The following is a 26,344-nucleotide window of genomic DNA, read 5'->3' as shown; positions in this document are numbered from 1 at the left end:
TAAATCCATCTCCCTAAACTGTCAATAAATCCATCTCCCTAATCTATGTCAATAAATCAAGCTCCCTAAACTATGTCAATAAATCCAGCTCCCTAAACTGTCAATAAATCAAGCTCCCTAAGCTATGTCAATAAATCCATCTCCCTAAGCTATGTCAATAAATCCAGCTCCCTAAACTATCTCAATAAATCCAGCTCCCTAAACTATGTCAATAAATCCAGCTCCCTAAGTTACATCAAGAAATCAAGCTCCCTAAGATACGTCAATAAATCCAGCTCCTGAAGCTATGTCAATAAATCCAGCTCCCTAAACTATGTCAATAAATCCAGCTCGCAATAAATCCAGCTCCCTAAGCTATGTCAATAAATCCAGCTCCCTATACTGTCAATAAGTCCAGCTCCCTAAGCTACGTCAATAAATCCAGCTCCCTAAGCTATGTCAATAAATCCAGCTCCCTAAACTGTTAATAAATCCAGCTCCCCAAACTATGTCAATAATTCCAGCTCCCAATAATCAGGCTCCCCAAACTATGTCAATAATTCCAGCTCCCAATAAATCTAGCTCCACAAACTATGTCAATAAATCCAGCTCCCTAAACTATGTCAATAAATCCAGCTCCCAATAAATCCAGCTCCCTAAGCTATGTTAATAAATCCAGCTCCCTAAACGGTCAATAAATCCAGCTCCCTAAGCTATGTCAATAAATCCAGCTCCCAATAAATCCAGCTCCCTAAGCTATGTTAATAAATCCAGCTCCCTAAACTGTCAATAAATCCAGCTCCCTAAACTGTCAATAAATCCAGCTCCCTAAGCTATGTCAATAAATCCAGCTCCCTAAACTATGTCAATAAATCCAGCTCCCTAAACTATGTCAATAAATCAAGCTCCTAAGCTACGGCAATAAATCCAGCTCTAAGAAGCTATGTCAATAAATCAAGGTCCCTAAGCTATGTCAATAAATCCAGCTCCCTAAACTATGTCAATAAATCCAGCTCCTAAGTTACATCAAGAAATCAAGCTCCCTAAGCTACGTCAATAAATCCAGCTCCTGAAGCTATGTCAATAAATCCAGCTCCTAAACTATGTCAATAAATCCAGCTCCCCAAACTATGTCAATAATTCCAGCTCCCAATAAATCTAGCTCCACAAACTGTCAATAAATCCAGCTCCCTAAACTATGTCAATAAATGCAGCTCCCAATAAATCCAGCTCCCTAAGCTATGTTAATAAATCCAGCTCCCTAAACTGTCAATAAATCCAGCTCCCTAAGCTATGTCAATAAATCCAGCTCCCTAAACTATGTCAATAAATCCAGCTCCCTAAGTTATGTCAATAAATCCAGCTCCCTAAGCTACGTCAATAAATCCAGCTCCCTAAACTATGTCAATAAATCCAGCTCCTAAGCTATGTCAATAAATCCAGCTCCCTAAGTTATGTCAATAAATCAAGCTCCCTAAACTATGTCAATAAATCCAGCTCCCTAAACTGTCAATAAATCCATCTCCCTAAACTATGTCAATAAATCAAGCTCCCTAAGCTATGTCAATAAATCCATCTCCCTAAACTATGTCAATAAATCCAGCTCCCCAAACTATCTCAATAAATCCAGCTCCCAAAGCTATGTCAATAAATCAAGCTCCCTAAGCTATGTCAATAAATCTAGCTCCCGAAGCTACATCAATAAATCAAGCTTACTGAGCTATATCAATAAATCCAGCTCCCAATAAATCCAGCTCCTAAGCTATGTCAATAAATCCAGCTCCCTAAACTGTTAATAAATCCAGTTTCCAACAAATCCAGCTCCCTAAACTGTCAATAAATCCAGCTCCCTAAACTATGTCAATAAATCCAGCTCCCAATAAATCCAGCTCCCTAAACTGTCAATAAATCCAGCTCCATAAGCTACGTCAATAAATCCATCTCCCTAAACTATGTCAATAAATCCAGCTCCCCAAACTATGTCAATAATTCCAGCTCCCAATAAATCTAGCTCCACAAACTATGTCAATAAATCCAGCTCCCTAAACTATGTCAATAAATGCAGCTCCCAATAAATCCAGCTCCCTAAACTATGTTAATAAATCCAGCTCCCTAAACTGTCAATAAATCCAGCTCCCTAAGCTATGTCAATAAATCCAGCTCCCTAAACTATGTCAATAAATCCAGCTCCTGAAGCTATGTCAATAAATCCAGCTCCCTAAACTATGTCAATAAATCCAGCTCCCTAAACTGTCAATAAATCCAGCTCCCTAAGCTATGTCAATAAATCCATCTCCCTAAGCTATGTCAATAAATCCAGCTCCCTAAACTGTCAATAAATCCATCTCCCTAAACTATGTCAATAAATCAAGCTCCCTAAGCTATGTCAATAAATCCATCTCCCTAAACTATGTCAATAAATCCAGCTCCCCAAACTATGTCAATAATTCCAGCTCCCTATAAATCCAGCTCCCTAAACTGTCAATAAATCCAGCTCCCTAAACTGTCAATAAATCCAGCTCCTAAACTATGTCAATAATTCCAGCTCCCAATAAATCCAGCTCCCTAAACTATTTCAATAAATCCAGCTCCCTAAACTATGTCAATAAATCCAGCCCCTAAGCTATGCCAATAAATCCAGCTCCCAATAAATCCATCTCCCTAAGCCATGTCAATAAATCCAGCTCACTAAACTGTCAATAAATCCAGCTCCCTAAACTGTCAATAAATCCAGCTCTCTAAGCTATGTCAATAAATCCAACTCCCAATAAATCCAGCTCCCTAAGCTACATCAATAAATCCAGCTCCCTAAGCTACGTCAATAAATCCAGCTCCCTAAACCATGTCAATAAATCCAGCTCCCTAAGCTACGTCAATAAATCCATCTCCCTAAGCCACGTCAATAAGTCCAGCTCCCTAAGCTACGTCAATAAATCCAGCTCCCTAAGCTATGTCAATAAATCCAGCCCCCTAAGCTACATCAATAAATCCAGCTCCATAAGTTACGTCAATAAATCAAGCTCCTAAGCTACGTCAAAAAATCAAGCTCCCTAAGCTACGTCAATAAATCCAGCTCCCGAAGCTATATCAATAAATCTAGCTCCCTAAGATATGTCAATAAATCTAGCTCCCGAAGCTACATCAATAAATCAAGCTTACTGAGCTATATCAATAAATCCAGCTCCCAATAAATCCAGCTCCCTAAACTATGTCAATAAATCCAGCTCCCTAAACTGTCAATAAATCCAGCTCCCTAAACTATGCCAATAAATCCAGCTTCCTAAACTATGTCATTAAATCCAGCTCCCTAAGCTGTCAATAAATCCAGCTCCCAATAAATCCAGCTCCCTAAACTGTCAATAAATCCAGCTCCCTAAACTATGTCATTAAATCCAGCTCCCTAAGCTGTCAATAAATCCAGCTCCCAATAAATCCAGCTCCCTAAACTATGTCAATAAATCCAGCTCCCTAAACTGTCAATAAATCCAGCTCCCTAAGATATGTCAATAAATCCAACTCCCAATAAATCCAGCTCCCTAAGCTATGTCAATAAATCTAGCTCCCTAAGCTATGTCAATAAATCTAGCTCCCTAAGCTATGTCAATATTTCAAGCTCCCGAAGCTACGTCAATAAATCAAGCTTCCTGAGCTACGTCAAAAATAAAGCTCCCTAAGCTACATCAATAAATCCAACCCCTAAGTTATGTCAATAAATCCAGCTCCCGAAGCTATGTCAATAAATCTAGCTCCCTAAGCTATGTCAATAAATCCGGCTCCCTAAACTATGTCAATAAATCCAGCTCCTAAGCTATGTCAATAAATCCAGCTCCTAAGCTATGTCAATAAATCCAGCTCCCAATAAATCTAGCTCCCTAAGCTATGTCAATAAATCCAGCTCCCTAAGCTATGTCAATAAATCCTAATTCAAACAATTGGGGATGTAGCTAAGTAATATTGTAAATATACTGAACAGAAATACTGTAAATATACTAAACAAACATACTGTAAATATACTGAACAAACATATTGTAAATATACTGAACAAAAATATAAACACAACAAATTAAAACTTTTCAGTCAATTTAAATAAATAAATTAGCCCCTAATTTTTGGAATACAGATATGTAGCTGATGGTCGTAGATACCTTTAAAAAAGGTAGGGACGTGGCTCAGATCCAGTCAGTATCTGGTCTGATTACCATTTGCCTCATGCAGCACGACACATCACCTTGGCATAGAGTTGATCAGGCTGTTGATTGTGGAATGTTGTCCCACTCCTCTTCAATGGCTGTGTGAAGTTGCTGGATATTGGAGGGAACTGGAAAACGCTGTCATATACGTCGATCCAGAGCATCCCAAACATGCTCAATGGGTGACATGTCTGGTGAGTATGCAGGCCATGGAAGAACTGGGACATTTTCAGCTTCCAGGAATTGTGTACAGATCCTTGCAACATGGGGCCATACATTACCATGCTGAAACATGAGGTGATGGAGGAGGATGAATGGTACGACAATGGGCCTCAGGATCTCGTCACGGTATCTCTGTGTACTTAAATTGCCACCGATAAAATGTAAATTGTGTTGGTTGTCCGTAGCTTATTCCTGCCCCATACCATAACCCCACTGCCGCCATGGGGCACTCTGTTCACAACGTTGACATCAGCAAACAGCTCGCCATACAAGCTCTCTGACATCTGCCACGGTACAGTTGAAACCAGGATTCATCCTTGGAGAGCACACTTCTCCAGCGTGCCAGTGGCCATCGAAGGTGAGCATTTGCCCACTGAAGTCGGTTACGACGCCGAACTGCAGTCAGGTCAAGACCCTGGTGAGGACATATGAGCACATAGATGAGCTTCCCTGAGAAGGTTTCTGATAGTTTGTGCAGAAATTCTTCGGTTGTGCAAACCCACAGTTTCATCAGCTGTCCGAGTGGCTGGTCTCAGATGATCCCTCAGGTGAAGAAGCCGGATGTGGAAGTCCTGGGCTGGCGTGGTTACACGTGTCTACGTTTGTGAGGCCGGTTGGACGTACAGTCAAATTCTCTAAAACTGCATTGAAGACGGCTTATGGTAGAGAAATGCACATTCAATTATCTGCCACAGCTCTGGTGGACATTCCTGCAGTCAGCTTGCCAATTGCACGCTCCCTCAAAACTTGAGACATCTGTGGCATTGTGTTGTGTGACAAAACTGCACATTTTAGAGTGGCCTTTTATTGTCCCCAGCACAAGGTACACAGGTGTAATGATCATGTTGTTTAATCAGTTTCTTGATATGCCACATCTGTCACGTGGCTGAATTATCTAGTCTGTGAACAACATTTTAGAATAAAATTTTAGAATAAAATTGTTTTTTTGAAGCTTCAAAAAATGTAACATTTTTTCTTTCTTTTTATTTATATATTTGGTAGTGGATTGGTAGTTACAGTCTTGTCCCATCGCTGCAACTCCCCTACGGACTTGGGAGAGGCGAAGTTCGAGAGCCATGCGTCCTCCGAAATACAACCCTGCCAAGCCGCACTGCTTCTTGCTCAACCCGGAAGCACCAACGTGTCAGAGGAAACACTGTCCAACTGGTGACCGAAGTCAGTTTGCAGGCGGCCGGCCCGCAACATGGAGTAGCTAGAGCCCGATGGGCCAAGGAAATCCCAGCCGGCCAAACCCTCCCCTAACCCGGACGACGCTGGGCCAAACCCTCCCCTAACCCGGACGACGCTGGGCCAAACCCTCCCTAACCCGGCACAAAACCCTCCCTAACCCGGACGACGCTGGGCCAAACCCTCCCTAACCCGGACGACGCTGGCCAAACCTCCCCTAACCCGGAACGCTGGGCCCCTCCCCTAACCCGGACGACGCTGGGCCAAACCCTCCCCTAACCCGGACGACGCTGGGCCAAACCTCCCTAACCCGGACGACGCTGGGCCAAACCTCCCCTAACCCGGACGACGCTGGGCCAAACCCTCCCCTAACCCGGACGACGCTGGGCCAAACCCTCCCCTAACCCGGACGACGCTGGGCCAAACCCTCCCCTAACCCGGACGACGCTGGGCCAAACCCTCCCTAACCCGGACGACGCTGGGCCAAACCCTCCCCTAACCCGGGACGCTGGGCCAAACCCTCCCTAACCCGGACGACGCTGGGCCAAACCCTCCCTAACCCGGACGACGCTGGGCCAAACCCTCCCTAACCCGGGCGCAAACCCTCCCTAACCCCGACGCTGGGCCAAACCCCGGACGACGCTGGGCCAAACCCTCCCTAACCCGGAACCCCTCCCTAACCCGGACGACGCTGGGCCAAACCCTCCCCTAAACGACGCTGGGCCAAACCTCCCCTAACCCGGACGACGCTGGGCCAAACCCTCCCTAACCCGGACGACGCTGGGCCAAACCTCCCTAACCCGGACGACGCTGGGCCAAACCCTCCCCTAACCCGGACGACGCTGGGCCAAACCCTCCCTAACCCGGACGACGCTGGGCCAAACCCTCCCCTAACCCGGACGACGCTGGGCCAAACCTCCCCTAACCCGGACGACGCTGGGCCAAACCCTCCCCTAACCCGGACGACGCTGGGCCAAGCCCTCCCTAACCCGGACGACGCTGGGCCAAACCCTCCCCTAACCCGGACGACGCTGGGCCAAACCCTCCCTAACCCGGACGACGCTGGGCCAAACCTGGGCCAAACCCTAACCCGGGACGACGCTGGGCCAAACCCTCCCCTAACCCGGACGATGCTGGGCCAATTGTGCACCGCCTGTGACACAGCCTGGGATCGAACCCGGGGCTGTAGTTAGACCGCTGCGACCACTTGGGAGGCCCTCGTATGGAACAGCTCATGAAACATGGAACCAACTCTTTACATGTTGCGGTGATTTTTTTGTTCAGTATATATCCAAAAGAAAAACCATTTTAAAACCCCTCTGGATATATTAAAAGTGTGTAGTTAGTTAATGGCTGCTGGGGTACAGTGGGGGATGGGAGGAGAGAGAGGGGAAATGGATATCAAGTGTTGAGTTGTGTTGTATTGTGGTTGTCATGTGCTGCAGGGGCGGACTGGGACCAGAAATCGGCCCAGAAATGTCTAACACACCAGCCCATTTTGTTCCTTGAGGCTCCCCCCATTATTAGCCAGATAATGCACATTTTGCACAAAAAAAACCCCTAAGTTAGACATGCCCACTAGGCTAAAAAAAGGACCAGCCCATGTGGCATTTGCCCAAAATGCCAGATGGCCAGTCAGCCCCTGATGTGATGGTATGTAGTGGTTATGTGTTGTGATTGGGTTGCATTGTGTTATGTAGTTATGTAGTGGTTATGTAGGGGTTATGTAGGGGTGATGTAGGGGTTATGTGTTGTGATTGGGTTGCATTGTGTTATGTAGTTATGTAGTGGTTATGATTGGGTTGCATTGTGTTATGTAGTTGTTATGTAGTGGTTATGTGTTGTGATTGGGTTGCATTGTGTTAGGTTGTTATGTAGGGGTTATGTAGGGGTTATGTAGGGGTTATGTAGGGGTTATGTGTTGTGATTGGGTTGCATTGTGTTAGGTAGTTATGTAGTGGTTATGTAGTGGTTATGTGTTGTGATTGGGTTGCATTGTGTTATGTAGTTATGTAGGGGTTATGTAGTGGTTATGTAGGGGTTATGTGTTGTGATTGGGTTGTGATGTTGTATTATGGCTGTTCAGTTGTGTAATACTGAGTATTGTTATCATATTCAGTCATTTCTGTGGAGTAGAGCAGGGGGCTTCCCAAACTCGGGCCTGGGACCCAGGCTGCACCTTTAGGTTTTTAGAATTACACAGCTGATTTTAAATAATCACAGCTTGAGGATGAGTTAGTTATTTAAATCAGCTGTGTAGTGCTCGGGCAAGGATACAGAACCACAGCTGGTATGATAGATGTGTAGTGCTCGGGCAAGGATAGGGTTATACATCTTGAAGAAGTTGTTTTTGGACTGTATCAACAATGGACTGTATCAACAATGGACTGTATCAACAATGGACTGTATCAACAATGGACTGTATCAACAATGGACTGTATCAACAATGGACTGTATCAACAATAGACTGTATCAACAATGGACTGTATCAACAATGGACTAATGAAACAAACACCAACATATTTTTTTGCGGGGTGGAGTTATCCTTTAAGGGATAATAATGGGGTGTGTCACTGAGCTATTGGACGGTCCGTGTAGTTGAGTTGCAGGAGAGATTCGATGCGGTTGAGATGAGTTTGAATTGTCTATACTTGTCCAAATCTGGTTATGGTTGAGTTGCGGTTGGTTGACATCCATTATAGACCCTTCTTGGTGGGAGCAGTGAGTTTCCTCATTCCTCTTATCCTCCCTAACAACTCACTGACAAAGACCTGCAGAGAAAAAGAGACAGAGAGAGAGAGAGACAGAGAGAGAGACAGAAAGACAGACAGAGAGACAGAAAGACAGACAGAGAGAGAGACAGAGAGAGAGACAGAAAGACAGACAGAGAGAGACAGACAGACGGACAGACAGACAGACGGACGGACGGACGGACAAAGAGAGGTAGAGAGACAGAGAGAGAGACAGAAAGACAGACAGAGAGAGAGAGACAGAGAGAGAGACAGAAAGACAGACAGAGAGAGAGACAGAGAGAGAGACAGAAAGACCGACAGAGAGAGAGAGACGGACGGACGGACGGACGGACGGACAAAGAGAGGTAGAGCGACAGACAGACAGACAGAGAGAGAGACAGACAGAAAAGAGAGAGAGAGACAGAGAGAGACAGAGAGAGAGACAGACAGAGAGAGAGAGACAGAGACAGACAGAAAGGTAGAGAGACAGACAGAGGGAGAGAGAGAGAAAGTTAGAGAGACAGACAGAGAGCGGTAGAGGGAGAGAGAGAGAGAGAGATTAATTAGGTCAGTCTTTGTATCCTCTATTGAGGATGATTTACTCTGACAGCCTCTCTTCTAATTGGTTCACCACTACAGAGTCACTGTCTACTGTACATCTCTCTAACAGGTGAAGTCCCTGATATACATCTCTCTCTAACAGGTGAAGTCCCTGATATACATCTCTCTCTAACAGGTGAAGTCCCTGATATACATCTCTCTAACAGGTGAAGTCCCTGATATACATCTCTCTCTAACAGGTGAAGTCCCTGATATACATCTCTCTCTAACAGGTGAAGTCCCTGATATACATCTCTCTAACAGGTGAAGTCCCTGATATCCATCTCTCTAACAGGTGAAGTCCCTGATATACATCTCTCTAACAGGTGAAGTCCCTGATATACATCTCTCTAACAGGTGAAGTCCCTGATATACATCTCTCTAACAGGTGAAGTCCCTGATATCCATCTCTAACAGGTGAAGTCCCTGATATACATCTCTCTAACAGGTGAAGTCCCTGATATACATCTCTCTAACAGGTGAAGTCCCTGATATACATCTCTCTAACAGGTGAAGTCCCTGATATACATCTCTCTAACAGGTGAAGTCCCTGATATACATCTCTCTAACAGGTGAAGTCCCTGATATCCATCTCTCTAACAGGTGAAGTCCCTGATATACATCTCTCTAACAGGTGAAGTCCCTGATATACATCTCTCTAACAGGTGAAGTCCCTGATATACATCTCTCTCTAACAGGTGAAGTCCCTGATATACATCTCTCTAACAGGTGAAGTCCCTGATATACATCTCTCTAACAGGTGAAGTCCCTGATATACATCTCTCTAACAGGTGAAGTCCCTGATATCCATCTCTCTAACAGGTGAAGTCCCTGATATCCATCTCTCTAACAGGTGAAGTCCCTGATATCCATCTCTCTAACAGGTGAAGTCCCTGATATACATCTCTCTCTAACAGGTGAAGTCCCTGATATACATCTCTCTCTAACAGGTGAAGTCCCTGATATCCATCTCTCTCTAACAGGTGAAGTCCCTGATATACATCTCTCTCTAACAGGTGAAGTCCCTGATATACATCTCTCTAACAGGTGAAGTCCCTGATATACATCTCTCTCTAACAGGTGAAGTCCCTGATATACATCTCTCTAACAGGTGAAGTCCCTGATATACATCTCTCTAACAGGTGAAGTCCCTGATATCCATCTCTCTAACAGGTGAAGTCCCTGATATACATCTCTCTAACAGGTGAAGTCCCTGATATACATCTCTCTAACAGGTGAAGTCCCTGATATCCATCTCTCTAACAGGTGAAGTCCCTGATATCCATCTCTCTAACAGGTGAAGTCCCTGATATCCATCTCTCTAACAGGTGAAGTCCCTGATATCCATCTCTCTAACAGGTGAAGTCCCTGATATCCATCTCTCTAACAGGTGAAGTCCCTGATATACATCTCTCTAACAGGTGAAGTCCCTGATATACATCTCTCTAACAGGTGAAGTCCCTGATATCCATCTCTCTCTAACAGGTGAAGTCCCTGATATACATCTCTCTAACAGGTGAAGTCCCTGATATCCATCTCTCTAACAGGTGAAGTCCCTGATATACATCTCTCTAACAGGTGAAGTCCCTGATATACATCTCTCTAACAGGTGAAGTCCCTGATATCCATCTCTCTAACAGGTGAAGTCCCTGATATACATCTCTCTAACAGGTGAAGTCCCTGATATACATCTCTCTCTAACAGGTGAAGTCCCTGATATCCATCTCTCTAACAGGTGAAGTCCCTGATATCCATCTCTCTAACAGGTGAAGTCCCTGATATCCATCTCTCTAACAGGTGAAGTCCCTGATATACATCTCTCTAACAGGTGAAGTCCCTGATATACATCTCTCTAACAGGTGAAGTCCCTGATATACATCTCTCTAACAGGTGAAGTCCCTGATATCCATCTCTCTAACAGGTGAAGTCCCTGATATACATCTCTCTAACAGGTGAAGTCCCTGATATCCATCTCTCTCTAACAGGTGAAGTCCCTGATATACATCTCTCTAACAGGTGAAGTCCCTGATATACATCTCTCTAACAGGTGAAGTCCCTGATATCCATCTCTCTCTAACAGGTGAAGTCCCTGATATACATCTCTCTAACAGGTGAAGTCCCTGATATACATCTCTCTAACAGGTGAAGTCCCTGATATCCATCTCTCTAACAGGTGAAGTCCCTGATATACATCTCTCTAACAGGTGAAGTCCCTGATATACATCTCTCTAACAGGTGAAGTCCCTGATATACATCTCTCTAACAGGTGAAGTCCCTGATATACATCTCTCTAACAGGTGAAGTCCCTGATATACATCTCTCTAACAGGTGAAGTCCCTGATATACATCTCTCTAACAGGTGAAGTCCCTGATATACATCTCTCTAACAGGTGAAGTCCCTGATATACATCTCTCTAACAGGTGAAGTCCCTGATATACATCTCTCTAACAGGTGAAGTCCCTGATATCCATCTCTCTCTAACAGGTGAAGTCCCTGATATACATCTCTCTAACAGGTGAAGTCCCTGATATACATCTCTCTAACAGGTGAAGTCCCTGATATCCATCTCTCTAACAGGTGAAGTCCCTGATATACATCTCTCTAACAGGTGAAGTCCCTGATATCCATCTCTCTAACAGGTGAAGTCCCTGATATACATCTCTCTAACAGGTGAAGTACCTGATATACATCTCTCTAACAGGTGAAGTCCCTGATATCCATCTCTCTAACAGGTGAAGTCCCTGATATCCATCTCTCTAACAGGTGAAGTCCCTGATATACATCTCTCTCTAACAGGTGAAGTCCCTGATATCCATCTCTCTAACAGGTGAAGTCCCTGATATCCATCTCTCTAACAGGTGAAGTCCCTGATATCCATCTCTCTAACAGGTGAAGTCCCTGATATCCATCTCTCTAACAGGTGAAGTCCCTGATATCCATCTCTCTAACAGGTGAAGTCCCTGATATACATCTCTCTAACAGGTGAAGTCCCTGATATCCATCTCTCTAACAGGTGAAGTCCCTGATATCCATCTCTCTAACAGGTGAAGTCCCTGATATCCATCTCTCTAACAGGTGAAGTCCCTGATATCCATCTCTCTAACAGGTGAAGTCCCTGATATACATCTCTCTCTAACAGGTGAAGTCCCTGATATACATCTCTCTAACAGGTGAAGTCCCTGATATACATCTCTCTAACAGGTGAAGTCCCTGATATACATCTCTCTCTAACAGGTGAAGTCCCTGATATACATCTCTCTAACAGGTGAAGTCCCTGATATACATCTCTCTCTAACAGGTGAAGTCCCTGATATACATCTCTCTCTAACAGGTGAAGTCCCTGATATACATCTCTCTCTAACAGGTGAAGTCCCTGATATACATCTCTCTCTAACAGGTGAAGTCCCTGATATACATCTCTCTAACAGGTGAAGTCCCTGATATACATCTCTCTAACAGGTGAAGTCCCTGATATCCATCTCTCTAACAGGTGAAGTCCCTGATATACATCTCTCTAACAGGTGAAGTCCCTGATATACATCTCTCTAACAGGTGAAGTCCCTGATATACATCTCTCTAACAGGTGAAGTCCCTGATATCCATCTCTCTAACAGGTGAAGTCCCTGATATACATCTCTCTAACAGGTGAAGTCCCTGATATCCATCTCTCTAACAGGTGAAGTCCCTGATATACATCTCTCTAACAGGTGAAGTCCCTGATATCCATCTCTCTCTAACAGGTGAAGTCCCTGATATCCATCTCTCTAACAGGTGAAGTCCCTGATATACATCTCTCTAACAGGTGAAGTCCCTGATATCCATCTCTCTAACAGGTGAAGTCCCTGATATACATCTCTCTAACAGGTGAAGTCCCTGATATACATCTCTCTAACAGGTGAAGTCCCTGATATACATCTCTCTAACAGGTGAAGTCCCTGATATCCATCTCTCTAACAGGTGAAGTCCCTGATATCCATCTCTCTAACAGGTGAAGTCCCTGATATACATCTCTCTAACAGGTGAAGTCCCTGATATACATCTCTCTAACAGGTGAAGTCCCTGATATCCATCTCTCTAACAGGTGAAGTCCCTGATATACATCTCTCTAACAGGTGAAGTCCCTGATATCCATCTCTCTCTAACAGGTGAAGTCCCTGATATCCATCTCTCTAACAGGTGAAGTCCCTGATATACATCTCTAACAGGTGAAGTCCCTGATATCCATCTCTCTAACAGGTGAAGTCCCTGATATACATCTCTCTCTAACAGGTGAAGTCCCTGATATACATCTCTCTAACAGGTGAAGTCCCTGATATACATCTCTCTAACAGGTGAAGTCCCTGATATACATCTCTCTAACAGGTGAAGTCCCTGATATACATCTCTCTCTAACAGGTGAAGTCCCTGATATACATCTCTCTAACAGGTGAAGTCCCTGATATACATCTCTCTCTAACAGGTGAAGTCCCTGATATCCATCTCTCTCTAACAGGTGAATTCCCTGATATACATCTCTCTAACAGGTGAAGTCCCTGATATACATCTCTCTAACAGGTGAAGTCCCTGATATCCATCTCTCTAACAGGTGAAGTCCCTGATATACATCTCTCTAACAGGTGAAGTCCCTGATATACATCTCTCTAACAGGTGAAGTCCCTGATATACATCTCTCTAACAGGTGAAGTCCCTGATATCCATCTCTCTAACAGGTGAAGTCCCTGATATACATCTCTCTAACAGGTGAAGTCCCTGATATCCATCTCTCTAACAGGTGAAGTCCCTGATATACATCTCTCTAACAGGTGAAGTCCCTGATATCCATCTCTCTCTAACAGGTGAAGTCCCTGATATCCATCTCTCTAACAGGTGAAGTCCCTGATATACATCTCTCTAACAGGTGAAGTCCCTGATATCCATCTCTCTAACAGGTGAAGTCCCTGATATCCATCTCTAACAGGTGAAGTCCCTGATATACATCTCTCTAACAGGTGAAGTCCCTGATATACATCTCTCTAACAGGTGAAGTCCCTGATATCCATCTCTCTAACAGGTGAAGTCCCTGATATACATCTCTCTAACAGGTGAAGTCCCTGATATCCATCTCTCTCTAACAGGTGAAGTCCCTGATATACATCTCTCTAACAGGTGAAGTCCCTGATATACATCTCTCTAACAGGTGAAGTCCCTGATATCCATCTCTCTCTAACAGGTGAAGTCCCTGATATACATCTCTCTAACAGGTGAAGTCCCTGATATACATCTCTCTAACAGGTGAAGTCCCTGATATCCATCTCTCTAACAGGTGAAGTCCCTGATATCCATCTCTCTAACAGGTGAAGTCCCTGATATACATCTCTCTAACAGGTGAAGTCCCTGATATACATCTCTCTAACAGGTGAAGTCCCTGATATCCATCTCTCTAACAGGTGAAGTCCCTGATATACATCTCTCTAACAGGTGAAGTCCCTGATATCCATCTCTCTCTAACAGGTGAAGTCCCTGATATCCATCTCTCTAACAGGTGAAGTCCCTGATATACATCTCTCTAACAGGTGAAGTCCCTGATATCCATCTCTCTAACAGGTGAAGTCCCTGATATACATCTCTCTAACAGGTGAAGTCCCTGATATACATCTCTCTAACAGGTGAAGTCCCTGATATCCATCTCTCTAACAGGTGAAGTCCCTGATATACATCTCTCTAACAGGTGAAGTCCCTGATATCCATCTCTCTAACAGGTGAAGTCCCTGATATACATCTCTCTAACAGGTGAAGTCCCTGATATCCATCTCTCTCTAACAGGTGAAGTCCCTGATATCCATCTCTCTAACAGGTGAAGTCCCTGATATACATCTCTCTAACAGGTGAAGTCCCTGATATCCATCTCTCTAACAGGTGAAGTCCCTGATATCCATCTCTCTAACAGGTGAAGTCCCTGATATACATCTCTCTAACAGGTGAAGTCCCTGATATACATCTCTCTAACAGGTGAAGTCCCTGATATCCATCTCTCTAACAGGTGAAGTCCCTGATATACATCTCTCTAACAGGTGAAGTCCCTGATATCCATCTCTCTCTAACAGGTGAAGTCCCTGATATACATCTCTCTAACAGGTGAAGTCCCTGATATACATCTCTCTAACAGGTGAAGTCCCTGATATCCATCTCTCTCTAACAGGTGAAGTCCCTGATATACATCTCTCTAACAGGTGAAGTCCCTGATATCCATCTCTCTAACAGGTGAAGTCCCTGATATACATCTCTCTAACAGGTGAAGTCCCTGATATCCATCTCTCTAACAGGTGAAGTCCCTGATATACATCTCTCTAACAGGTGAAGTCCCTGATATACATCTCTCTAACAGGTGAAGTCCCTGATATCCATCTCTCTAACAGGTGAAGTCCCTGATATACATCTCTCTAACAGGTGAAGTCCCTGATATCCATCTCTCTCTAACAGGTGAAGTCCCTGATATCCATCTCTCTCTAACAGGTGAAGTCCCTGATATACATCTCTCTAACAGGTGAAGTCCCTGATATCCATCTCTCTAACAGGTGAAGTCCCTGATATCCATCTCTCTCTAACAGGTGAAGTCCCTGATATACATCTCTCTCTAACAGGTGAAGTCCCTGATATACATCTCTCTCTAACAGGTGAAGTCCCTGATATCCATCTCTCTCTAACAGGTGAAGTCCCTGATATCCATCTCTCTCTAACAGGTGAAGTCCCTGATATCCATCTCTCTCTAACAGGTGAAGTCCCTGATATACATCTCTCTAACAGGTGAAGTCCCTGATATACATCTCTCTAACAGGTGAAGTCCCTGATATCCATCTCTCTCTAACAGGTGAAGTCCCTGATATACATCTCTCTAACAGGTGAAGTCCCTGATATACATCTCTCTAACAGGTGAAGTCCCTGATATCCATCTCTCTAACAGGTGAAGTCCCTGATATACATCTCTCTAACAGGTGAAGTCCCTGATATACATCTCTCTAACAGGTGAAGTCCCTGATATACATCTCTCTAACAGGTGAAGTCCCTGATATACATCTCTCTAACAGGTGAAGTCCCTGATATCCATCTCTCTAACAGGTGAAGTCCCTGATATACATCTCTCTAACAGGTGAAGTCCCTGATATCCATCTCTCTCTAACAGGTGAAGTCCCTGATATCCATCTCTCTAACAGGTGAAGTCCCTGATATACATCTCTCTAACAGGTGAAGTCCCTGATATCCATCTCTCTAACAGGTGAAGTCCCTGATATCCATCTCTCTAACAGGTGAAGTCCCTGATATACATCTCTCTAACAGGTGAAGTCCCTGATATACATCTCTCTAACAGGTGAAGTCCCTGATATACATCTCTCTAACAGGTGAAGTCCCTGATATACATCTCTCTCTAACAGGTGAAGTCCCTGATATACATCTCTCTAACAGGTGAAGTCCCTGATATACATCTCTCTAACAGGTGAAGTCCCTGATATCCATCTCTCTCTAACAGGTGAAGTCCCTGATATACATCTCTCTAACAGGTGAAGTCCCTGATATACATCTCTCTAACAGGTGAAGTCCCTGATATCCATCTCTCTAACAGGTGAAGTCCCTGATATACATCTCTCTAACAGGTGAAGTCCCTGATATACATCTCTCTAACAGGTGAAGTCCCTGATATCCATCTCTCTAACAGGTGAAGTCCCTGATATCCATCTCTCTAACAGGTGAAGTCCCTGATATCCATCTCTCTAACAGGTGAAGTCCCTGATATACATCTCTCTAACAGGTGAAGTCCCTGATATCCTATATTCAACGTAGCTCACAAATAAAACTACAATTTAAACAATGTGCATTTATTTAATCATAACAGCACTTAATGGTTTTTGCGACTGCAATACAAAAGGCAAGTCAGTTAAAGACAAATTCTTATTTTCAATGACGGCCTAGGAACAGTGGGTTAACTGCCTGTTCAGGGGCTCGGGGTTTCGATCTTGCAACCTTTCGGTTACTAGTCCAACGATCTAACCACTAGGCTACCCTGCCCCCTCTACACTCTAACCACTAGGCTACCCTGCCTCCTCTACACTCTAACCACTAGGCTACCCTGCCGCCCCTCCACTCTAACCACTAGGGTACCCTGCCTCCTCTACACTCTAACCACTAGGCTACCCTGCCTCCTCTACACTCTAACCACTAGGCTACCCTGCCGCCCCTCCACTCTAACCACTAGGCTACCCTGCCTCCTCTACACTCTAACCACTAGGCTACCTGCCTCCTCTACACTCTAACCACTAGGCTACCCTGCCCCCTCTACACTCTAACCACTAGGCTACCCTGCCTCCTCTACACTCTAACCACTAGGCTACCCTGCCTCCTCTACACTCTAACCACTAGGCTACCCTGCCACCTCTACACTCTAACCACTAGGCTACCCTGCCACCTCTACACTCTAACCACTAGGCTACCCTGCCACCTCTACACTCTAACCACTAGGCTACCCTGCCCCCTCTACACTCTAACCACTAGGCTACCCTGCCGCCCCTACACTCTAACCACTAGGCTACCCTGCCGCCTCTACACTCTAACCACTAGGCTACCCTGCCTCCTCTACACTCTAACCACTAGGCTACCCTGCCCCCTCTACACTCTAACCACTAGGCTACCTGCCACCTCTAACCACTAGGCTACCCTGCCCCCTCTACACTCTAACCACTAGGCTACCCTGCCGCCCAAAAAATGCTGACGTTAACATTAAAATGACCATCGCATAAAAACTACTGGATCACAAGTGCATGTCAGACAAATTCACACAATGGAATGACATAATCATATGCCAAACAAACTCAACCAAACACCTATATGTCTATAGACGCGTTTTAAAAGGAGTGAAGACCACTCCGACGTGCAGCTTCTACGGTGGGTCCACCTTTTGGTTTTACGCCCTGGCGCTACACAGCTGACTCAAATCATCATGTTTTATTTAATAAGGAGTTGGTTAGTTGAATCAGCTGTGTAATGCTAGGGCAACAAAAAAAAACAGTAAAAAAGGTGCACGCAGAAGGGGCCCCGGGACAGAGTTTGAGAAACACCGCTCTAGGGATTACTGCTGTGATTGTGTGTGACGTACATCAACCGCTGTCAGCTTGGCTGGACACCCATCATGCATACCAGTGACCTGCTGCTGTTTCAAACTGACCTAATGCCGTCGGGCTCAAACCGCACGCACTCACTAACTCACTCACTCACTCACTCACTCACTCTCTCACTCACTCACTCACACACACACTCTCTCTCTCACTCACTCACTCACGCACTCACTCACAATGGGGTTGATGTGTGCAGAGTGAGATTTATATGCGCGTTTCCTATTATCACAAAACAGCTCGCCACCCCGTCCCACCCAAACACTCAGCTCGCCCCCGTCCCACCCAAACACTCAGCTCGCCCCCCATCCCACCCAAAAACTCAGCTCGCCCCCGTCCCACCCAAACACTCAGCTCGCCCCCCGTCCCACCCAAACACTCAGCTCGCCCCCCCGTCCCACCCAAACACTCAGCTCGCCCCCCGTCCCACCCAAACACTCAGCTCGCCCCCACCCAAACACTCAGCTCACCCCCCCCGTCCCACCCAAACACTCAGCTTGCCCCGTCCCCCGTCCCACCCAAACACTCAGCTCGCCCTCCCTCCCGTCCCACCCAAACACTCAGCTCGCCCCCCGTCCCACCCAAACACTCAGCTCGCCCCCCGTCCCGCCCAAACACTCAGCTCCCCCCCCGTCCCACCCAAACACTCAGCTCGCCCCCGTCCCACCCAAACACTCAGCTTGCCCCCCCCGTCCCACCCAAACACTCAGCTCGCCCTCCCCCCGTCCCACCCAAACACTCAGCTCGCCCCCCGTCCCCGTCCTACCCAAACACTCAGCTCGCCCCCCGTCCCACCCAAACACTCAGCTCGCCCTCCCCCGTCCCATCCAAACACTCAGCTCGTCCCCCCCCGTCCCACCCAAACACTCAGCTTGCCCCCGTCCCACCCAAACACTCAGCTCGCCCCCCGTCCCACCCAAACACTCAGCTCGCCCCCCCCCGTCCCATCCAAACACTCAGCTCGCCCCCCGTCCCACCCAAACACTCAGCTCGCCCTCCCCCCGTCCCATCCAAACACTCAGCTCGCCCCACCCAAACACTCAGCTCGCCCCCCGTCCCACCCAAACACTCAGCTCGCCCCCCGTCCCACCCAAACACTCAGCTCGCCCCCCGTCCCACCCAAACACTCAGCTCGCCCCCCGTCCCATCCAAACACTCAGCTCGTCCCACCCAAACACTCAGCTCGCCCCCCCCCCGTCCCACCCAAACACTCAGCTCGCCCTCCCCCGTCCCATCCAAACACTCAGCTCGTCCCACCCAAACACTCAGCTCGCCCCCCGTCCCACCCAAACACTCAGCTCGCCCCCCGTCCCACCCAAACACTCAGCTCGCCCCCCCGTCCCACCCAAACACTCAGCTCGCCCCCCCCGTCCCATCCAAACACTCAGCTCGCCCCCCCCCCGTCCCACCCAAACACTCAGCTCGCCCCCCGTCCCATCCAAACACTCAGCTCGCCCCCCGTCCCACCCAAACACTCAGCTCGCCCCCCCGTCCCACCCAAACACTCAGCTCGCCCCCCGTCCCACCCAAACACTCAGCTCGCCCCCCGTCCCATCCAAACACTCAGCTCGCCCCCCGTCCCACCCAAACACTCAGCTCACCCACGAGACAGAGACAGAGAGACAGAGATCACTACTCACCTCCGTGGGTTTATAGCAGTCCATTAAGGATTCCTGTTGAGAGAAGGACAATACGTGTTTTATGTTCCAAGACAGTTTATGGAACTAATCGAGTGACCGGAAATGTAGTACACTGTGATTCACACATCAATCATCTGTTTGCTCACGGCACCAATAGGACAGTATACATGGAACCTTAAATACATGCAAACATTGAGCGTTTGAATCATTCTATATGTTCAGTAGCTCATACAGAAGGAGAACTCTGCCCTGGCATCTATTAGTGGGAATCATACGACAGAGACTGTTACAGGAGGTGAGGACATACGACAGAGACTGTTACAGGAGGTGAGGACATACGACAGAGACTGTTACAGGAGGTGAGGACATACGACAGAGACTGTTACAGGAGGTGAGGACATACGACAGAGACTGTTACAGGAGGTGAGGACATACGACAGAGACCGTTACAGGAGGTGAGGACATACGACAGAGACTGTTACAGGAGGTGAGGACATACGACAGAGACCGTTACAGGAGGTGAGGACATACGACAGAGACCGTTACAGGAGATGAGGACATACGACAGAGACCGTTACAGGAGGTGAGGACATACGACAGAGACCGTTACAGGAGGTGAGGACATACGACAGAGACCGTTACAGGAGGTGAGGACATACGACAGAGACCGTTACAGGAGGTGAGGACATACGACAGAGACCGTTACAGGAGATGAGGACATACGACAGAGACCGTTACAGGAGATGAGGACATACGACAGAGACCGTTACAGGAGGTGAGGACATACGACAGAGACCGTTACAGGAGGTGAGGACATACGACAGAGACCGTTACAGGAGGTGAGGACATACGACAGAGACCGTTACAGGAGGTGGGGACATACGACAGAGACCGTTACAGGAGGTGAGGACATACGACAGAGACCGTTACAGGAGGTGAGGACATACGACAGAGACCGTTACAGGAGGTGAGGACATACGACAGAGACCGTTACAGGAGGTGAGGACATACGACAGAGACCGTTACAGGAGGTGAGGACATACGACAGAGACCGTTACAGGAGGTGAGGACATACGACAGAGACCGTTACAGGAGGTGAGGACATACGACAGAGACCGTTACAGGAGGTGAGGACATACGACAGAGACCGTTACAGGAGGTGAGGACATACGACAGAGACCGTTACAGGAGGTGAGGACATACGACAGAGACCGTTACAGGAGGTGAGGACATACGACAGAGACTGTTACAGGGGATGAGGACATACGACAGAGACCGTTACAGGAGGTGAGGACATACGACAGAGACTGTTACAGGAGGTGAGGACATACGACAGAGACTGTTACAGGGGATGAGGACATACGACAGAGACCGTTACAGGAGGTGAGGACATACGACAGAGACTGTTACAGGGATGAGGACATACGACAGAGACTGTTACAGGAGGTGAGGACATACGACAGAGACTGTTACAGGGATGAGGACATACGACAGAGACTGTTACAGGGATGAGGACATACGACAGAGACTGTTACAGGGGGTGAGGACATACGACAGAGACTGTAACAGGGGTGAGGACATACGACAGAGACTGTTACAGGGACGACAGAGACTGTTACAGGGGTGAGGACATACGACAGAGACTGTTACAGGGGTGAGGACATACGACAGAGACTGTTACAGGGACGACAGAGACTGTTACAGGGGTGAGGACATACGACAGAGACTGTTACAGGGGTGAGGACATACGACAGAGACTGTTACAGGGATGAGGACATACGACAGAGATTGTTACAGGGGTGAGGACATACGACAGAGACTGTTACAGGGATGAGGACATACGACAGAGATTGTTACAGGGGTGAGGACATACGACAGAGACTGTTACAGGGATGAGGACATACGACAGAGACTGTTACAGGGATGAGGACATACGACAGAGACTGTTACAGGGATGAGGACATACGACAGAGACTGTTACAGGGGTGAGGACATACAAAGGAATGATCTCACTAGCAAGAACAGGGAGTGTTCACTACTCTGTGTGTGTGTGTGTGTGTGTGTGTGTGTGTGTGTGTGTGACAACAAGACGGGTCAGATAGACAGTGTTTCACCTTCTTAAACGACAGGTCATTAAACCACACGTCAATCAAGATTAAGAGTCAGGCACTTTAACACATTAACATCTATTACACAGGTCTTATAAAGCATTATGCAGTTCCTATGCAGTATTATGAAGCATTATGCAGTTCCTATGCAGTATTATGAAGCATTATGCAGTTCCTATGCAGTATTATGAAGCATTATGCAGTTCCTATGCAGTATTATGATGCATTATGCAGTTCCTATGCAGTATTATGAAGCATTATGCAGTTCCTATGCAGTATTATGATGCATTATGCAGTTCCTATGCAGTATTATGATGCATTATGCAGTTCCTATGTAGTATTATGAAGCATTATGGAGTTTTTATGCAGTAATGTGAAGGATTATGGGTACCTGTAGTTTGACGGCTCTCTCGTCTTCGCTGTTGACTTCCAACAGGTCATCGATGTCTATCTCCACCTCTGGCATCTCCTCTTCCTGGAAATAAACATCATCATCACCACCATCATCATCATCATCATCATCACCATAAATCATCATCACCATAAATCATCATCACCATAAATCATTATCATCATCATCACCATAAATCATCATCATCACCACCATCACCATAAATCATCATCATCACCATCATCACCACCATCACCATAAATCATCATCATCATTATCATCATAAATCATCATCAATCATCATCATCCCCATAAATCATCATCATCATCATCAGCACCATAAATGTCTGACACCACTACAATGATCTAACCCTTTCTGTCTGACACCACTACAATGATCTAACTCTTTCTGTCTGACACCACTACAATGATCTAACCCTTTCTGTCTGACACCACTACAATGATCTAACCCTTTCTGTCTGACACCACTACAATGATCTAAGCCTTTCTGTCTGACACCACTACAATGATCTAACCCTTTCTGTCTGACACCACTACAATGATCTAAGCCTTTCAGTCTGACACCACTACAATGATCTAACCCTTTCCGTCTGACACCACTACAATGATCAAACCATTTCTGTCTGACACCACTACAATGATCAAACCCTTTCAGTCTGACAACACTACAATGATCAAACCCTTTCAGTCTGACACCACTACAATGATCAAACCCTTTCAGTCTGACACCACTACAATGATCTAACCCTTTCAGTCTGACACCACTACAATGATCAAACCCTTTCAGTCTGACACCACTACAATGATCAAACCCTTTCAGTCTGACACCACTACAATGATCTAACCCTTTCAGTCTGACACCACTACAATGATCAAACCCTTTCAGTCTGACACCACTACAATGATCAAACCCTTTCAGTCTGACACCACTACAATGATCTAACCCTTTCCGTCTGACACCACTACAATGATCTAACCCTTTCAGTCTGACACCACTACAATGATCTAACCCTTTCTGTCTGACACCACTACAATGATCAAACCCTTTCAGTCTGACACCACTACAATGATCTAACCCTTTCAGTCTGACACCACTACAATGATCTAACCCTTTCAGTCTGACACCACTACAATGATCTAACCCTTTCAGTCTGACACCACTACAATGATCAAACCCTTTCTGTCTGACACCACTACAATGATCTAACCCTTTCTGTCTGACACCACTACAATGATCAAACCCTTTCAGTCTGACACCACTACAATGATCTAACCCTTTCTGTCTGACACCACTACAATGATCAAACCCTTTCAGTCTGACACCACTACAATGATCAAACCCTTTCTGTCTGACACCACTACAATGATCAAACCCTTTCAGTCTGACACCACTACAATGATCTAACCCTTTCTGTCTGACACCACTACAATGATATGACTGCCTTTCATTTAACCGCCAGACTGGTTTCGTGTGTGTCTCTCTCTCTCCGTGTGTGTGTGTGTCTCTCTTTCTGTGTGTGTGTGTGTGTCTCTCTCTCTCTGTGTGTGTGTGTGTGTGTGTAGCTGCAGGGTTGTGTTGGTATTCAACCTCATCATTAGTCTGACTGAGAGAGGGATTAACTGATGAAACTACAGCACACGGTGTGTAGGTAGTGTATGTGTGTGTGTGTGTGTGTGTGTGTGTGTGTGTGTGTGTGTGTGAGACTGGTCACCTCTGAGTCCCTGACTCTCCTCCTACACTCTAAAATACTCCTTATTAAAGAACAGCAAGATAATATTCCTTTGCTTTCTGAAAGGAGATATATTCTCTTGTTCTCTGAGAGAGAAAGATATTCCCTGGTTATTTCTGACAAAGCTCTTCTGAGTTTCAGATATCAGCTTCACATCAGTCTCAAATCTTCAGCTTCACACCAGTCTCAAATCTTCAGCTTCACACCAGTCTCAAACCTTCAGCTTCACACCAGTCTCAAAATCTTCAGCTTCACACCAGTCTCAAATCTTCAGCTTCACACCAGTCTCAAATCTTCAGCTTCATACCAGTCTCAAATCTTCAGCTTCACACCAGTCTCAAATCTTCAGCTTCACACCAGTCTCAAATCTTCAGCTTCACACCAGTCTCAAATCTTCAGCTTCACACCAGTCTCAAATCTTCAGCTTCACACCAGTCTCAAACCTTCAGCTTCACACCAGTCCCAAACTTCAGCTTCACACCAGTCTCAAATCTTCAGCTTCACACCAGTCTCAAACCTTCAGCTTCACACCAGTCTCAAACCTTCAGCTTCACACCAGTCTCAAACCTTCAGCTTCACACCAGTCTCAAATCTTCAGCTTCACACCAGTCTCAAATCTTCAGCTTCACACCAGTCTCAAACCTTCAGCTTCACACCAGTCTCAAATCTTCAGCTTCACACCAGTCTCAAATCTTCAGCTTCACACCAGTCTCAAATCTTCAGCTTCATATCAGTCTCAAATCTTCAGCTTCAGATGAGTGGTCATATGGGATGGGGGGTTAAGTTTAGAGTACAGGTTAGAGAAAATAGGATTTTGAATGGGACTGAATTGTATGTCCCCACAAGGTTAGTTTTGCAAGACTGTGTGTGTGTCTGACCTGTTGTTACTGACTACTGAGCAGCCGGAAGCGTGTTGTGTTCAGTCTGCAGCTATAGTCTGATGTGAATCAACTCAGACAACCCCAAACAGATGACTCACACATGTCTGTCTGTCTGTGTGTGTGTAGGAGAGGAATGGAGCATTAAGGCTCAGCCCATCACAACATCAAAAAGACTATCTCTGTCACACACACAGCAGGGTAGACATCCACAGTCCTGCCACACAGCAGGGTAGACATCCACAGTCCTGCCCCACAGCAGGGTAGACATCCACAGTCCTGCCACACAGCAGGGTAGACATCCACAGTCCTGCCACACAGCAGGGTAGACATCCACAGTCCTGCCACACAGCTGGGTAGTCATCCACAGTCCTGCCACACAGCAGGGTAGACATCCACAGTCCTGCCACACAGCAGGGTAGACATCCACAGTCCTGCCACACAGCAGGGTAGACATCCACAGTCCTGCCACACAGCAGGGTAGACATCCACAGTCCTGCCACACAGCAGGGTAGCCATCCACAGTCCTGCCACACAGCAGGGTAGACATCCACAGTCCTGCCACACAGCAGGGTAGACATCCACAGTCCTGCCACACAGCAGGGTAGAGATTAGAGGTCGACCGATTATGATTTTTCAACTCCGATACAGATTATTGGAGGACCAAAAAAAGCCGATACCGATTAATCGACCGATTTTTATTTATTTATTTGTAATAATGACAATTACAACAATACTGAATGAACACCTTTATTTTAACTTAATATAATACATCAATAAAATCAATTTAGCCTCAAAGGAATAATGAAACATGTTCAATTTGGTTTAAATAATGCAAAAACAAAGTGTTGGAGAAGAAAGTAAAAGTGCAATATGTGCCATGTAAGAAAGCTAACGTTTAAGTTCCTTGTTCAGAACACGAGAACATGTGAAAGTTGGTGGTTCCTTTTAACGAGTCTTCAATATTCCAAGGTAAGAGGTTTTAGGTTGTAGGTATTATAGTATTTATAGGACTATTTCTCTCTATACCATTTGTATTTCATTAACCTTTGACTATTGGATGTTCTTATAGGCACTTTAGTATTGCCAGTGTAACAGTATAGCTTCCGTCCCTCTCCTCGCTCCTCCCTGGGCTCGAACCAGCAACACATCGAGAACAGCCACCACATCGAAGCAGCGTTAGCCATGCAGAGCAAGGGGAACAACTACTTATTGGCCATGTTCTGTTATAATCTCCACCCGGCACAGCCAGAAGAGGACTGGCCACCCCACATAGCCTGGTTCCTCTCTAGGTTTCTTCCTAGGTTTTGGCCTTTCTAGGAGTTTTTCCTAGCCACCGTGCTTCTACACCTGCATTGCTTGCTGTTTGGGGTTTCAGGCTGGGTTTCTGTACAGCACTTTGAGATATCAGCTGATGTACGAAGGGCTATATAAATACATTTGATTTGATTTGATTACTAGAAGGCTCAGAGTTTGAAACGCCATTTGTGTGCACCCCGCTAACTAGCTAGCCATTTCACTTCG

General features: G+C 46.0%; 1 protein-coding gene across 1 annotated transcript in view; it reads right to left on the bottom strand.

Moving 5' to 3' along the window:
• Positions 1 to 7,458: 7,458 nt before the first annotated feature.
• The window catches only part of LOC112241869 (protein phosphatase 1 regulatory subunit 14C-like), a 26,422-nt gene continuing 7,536 nt past the window's right edge, over positions 7,459 to 26,344 (bottom strand). The window contains exons 2-4 of the mRNA XM_042301122.1: positions 22,192 to 22,275; positions 19,693 to 19,725; positions 7,459 to 8,350 (exon numbers count right to left, since the gene is read on the bottom strand). Coding sequence (XP_042157056.1) covers positions 8,276 to 8,350; positions 19,693 to 19,725; positions 22,192 to 22,275 — 192 coding nt within the window. The 3' untranslated portion in view covers positions 7,459 to 8,275. The remainder of the gene's footprint in view (positions 8,351 to 19,692; positions 19,726 to 22,191; positions 22,276 to 26,344) is intronic.

The sequence above is a fragment of the Oncorhynchus tshawytscha genome, linkage group LG18 (genome assembly GCF_018296145.1).
Source record: "Oncorhynchus tshawytscha isolate Ot180627B linkage group LG18, Otsh_v2.0, whole genome shotgun sequence".
NCBI classification, from domain to species: Eukaryota; Metazoa; Chordata; class Actinopteri; order Salmoniformes; family Salmonidae; genus Oncorhynchus; species Oncorhynchus tshawytscha.
Note: the sequence above shows the minus strand (reverse complement) of the source record. Positions and strands in the feature narration are given on the sequence as shown.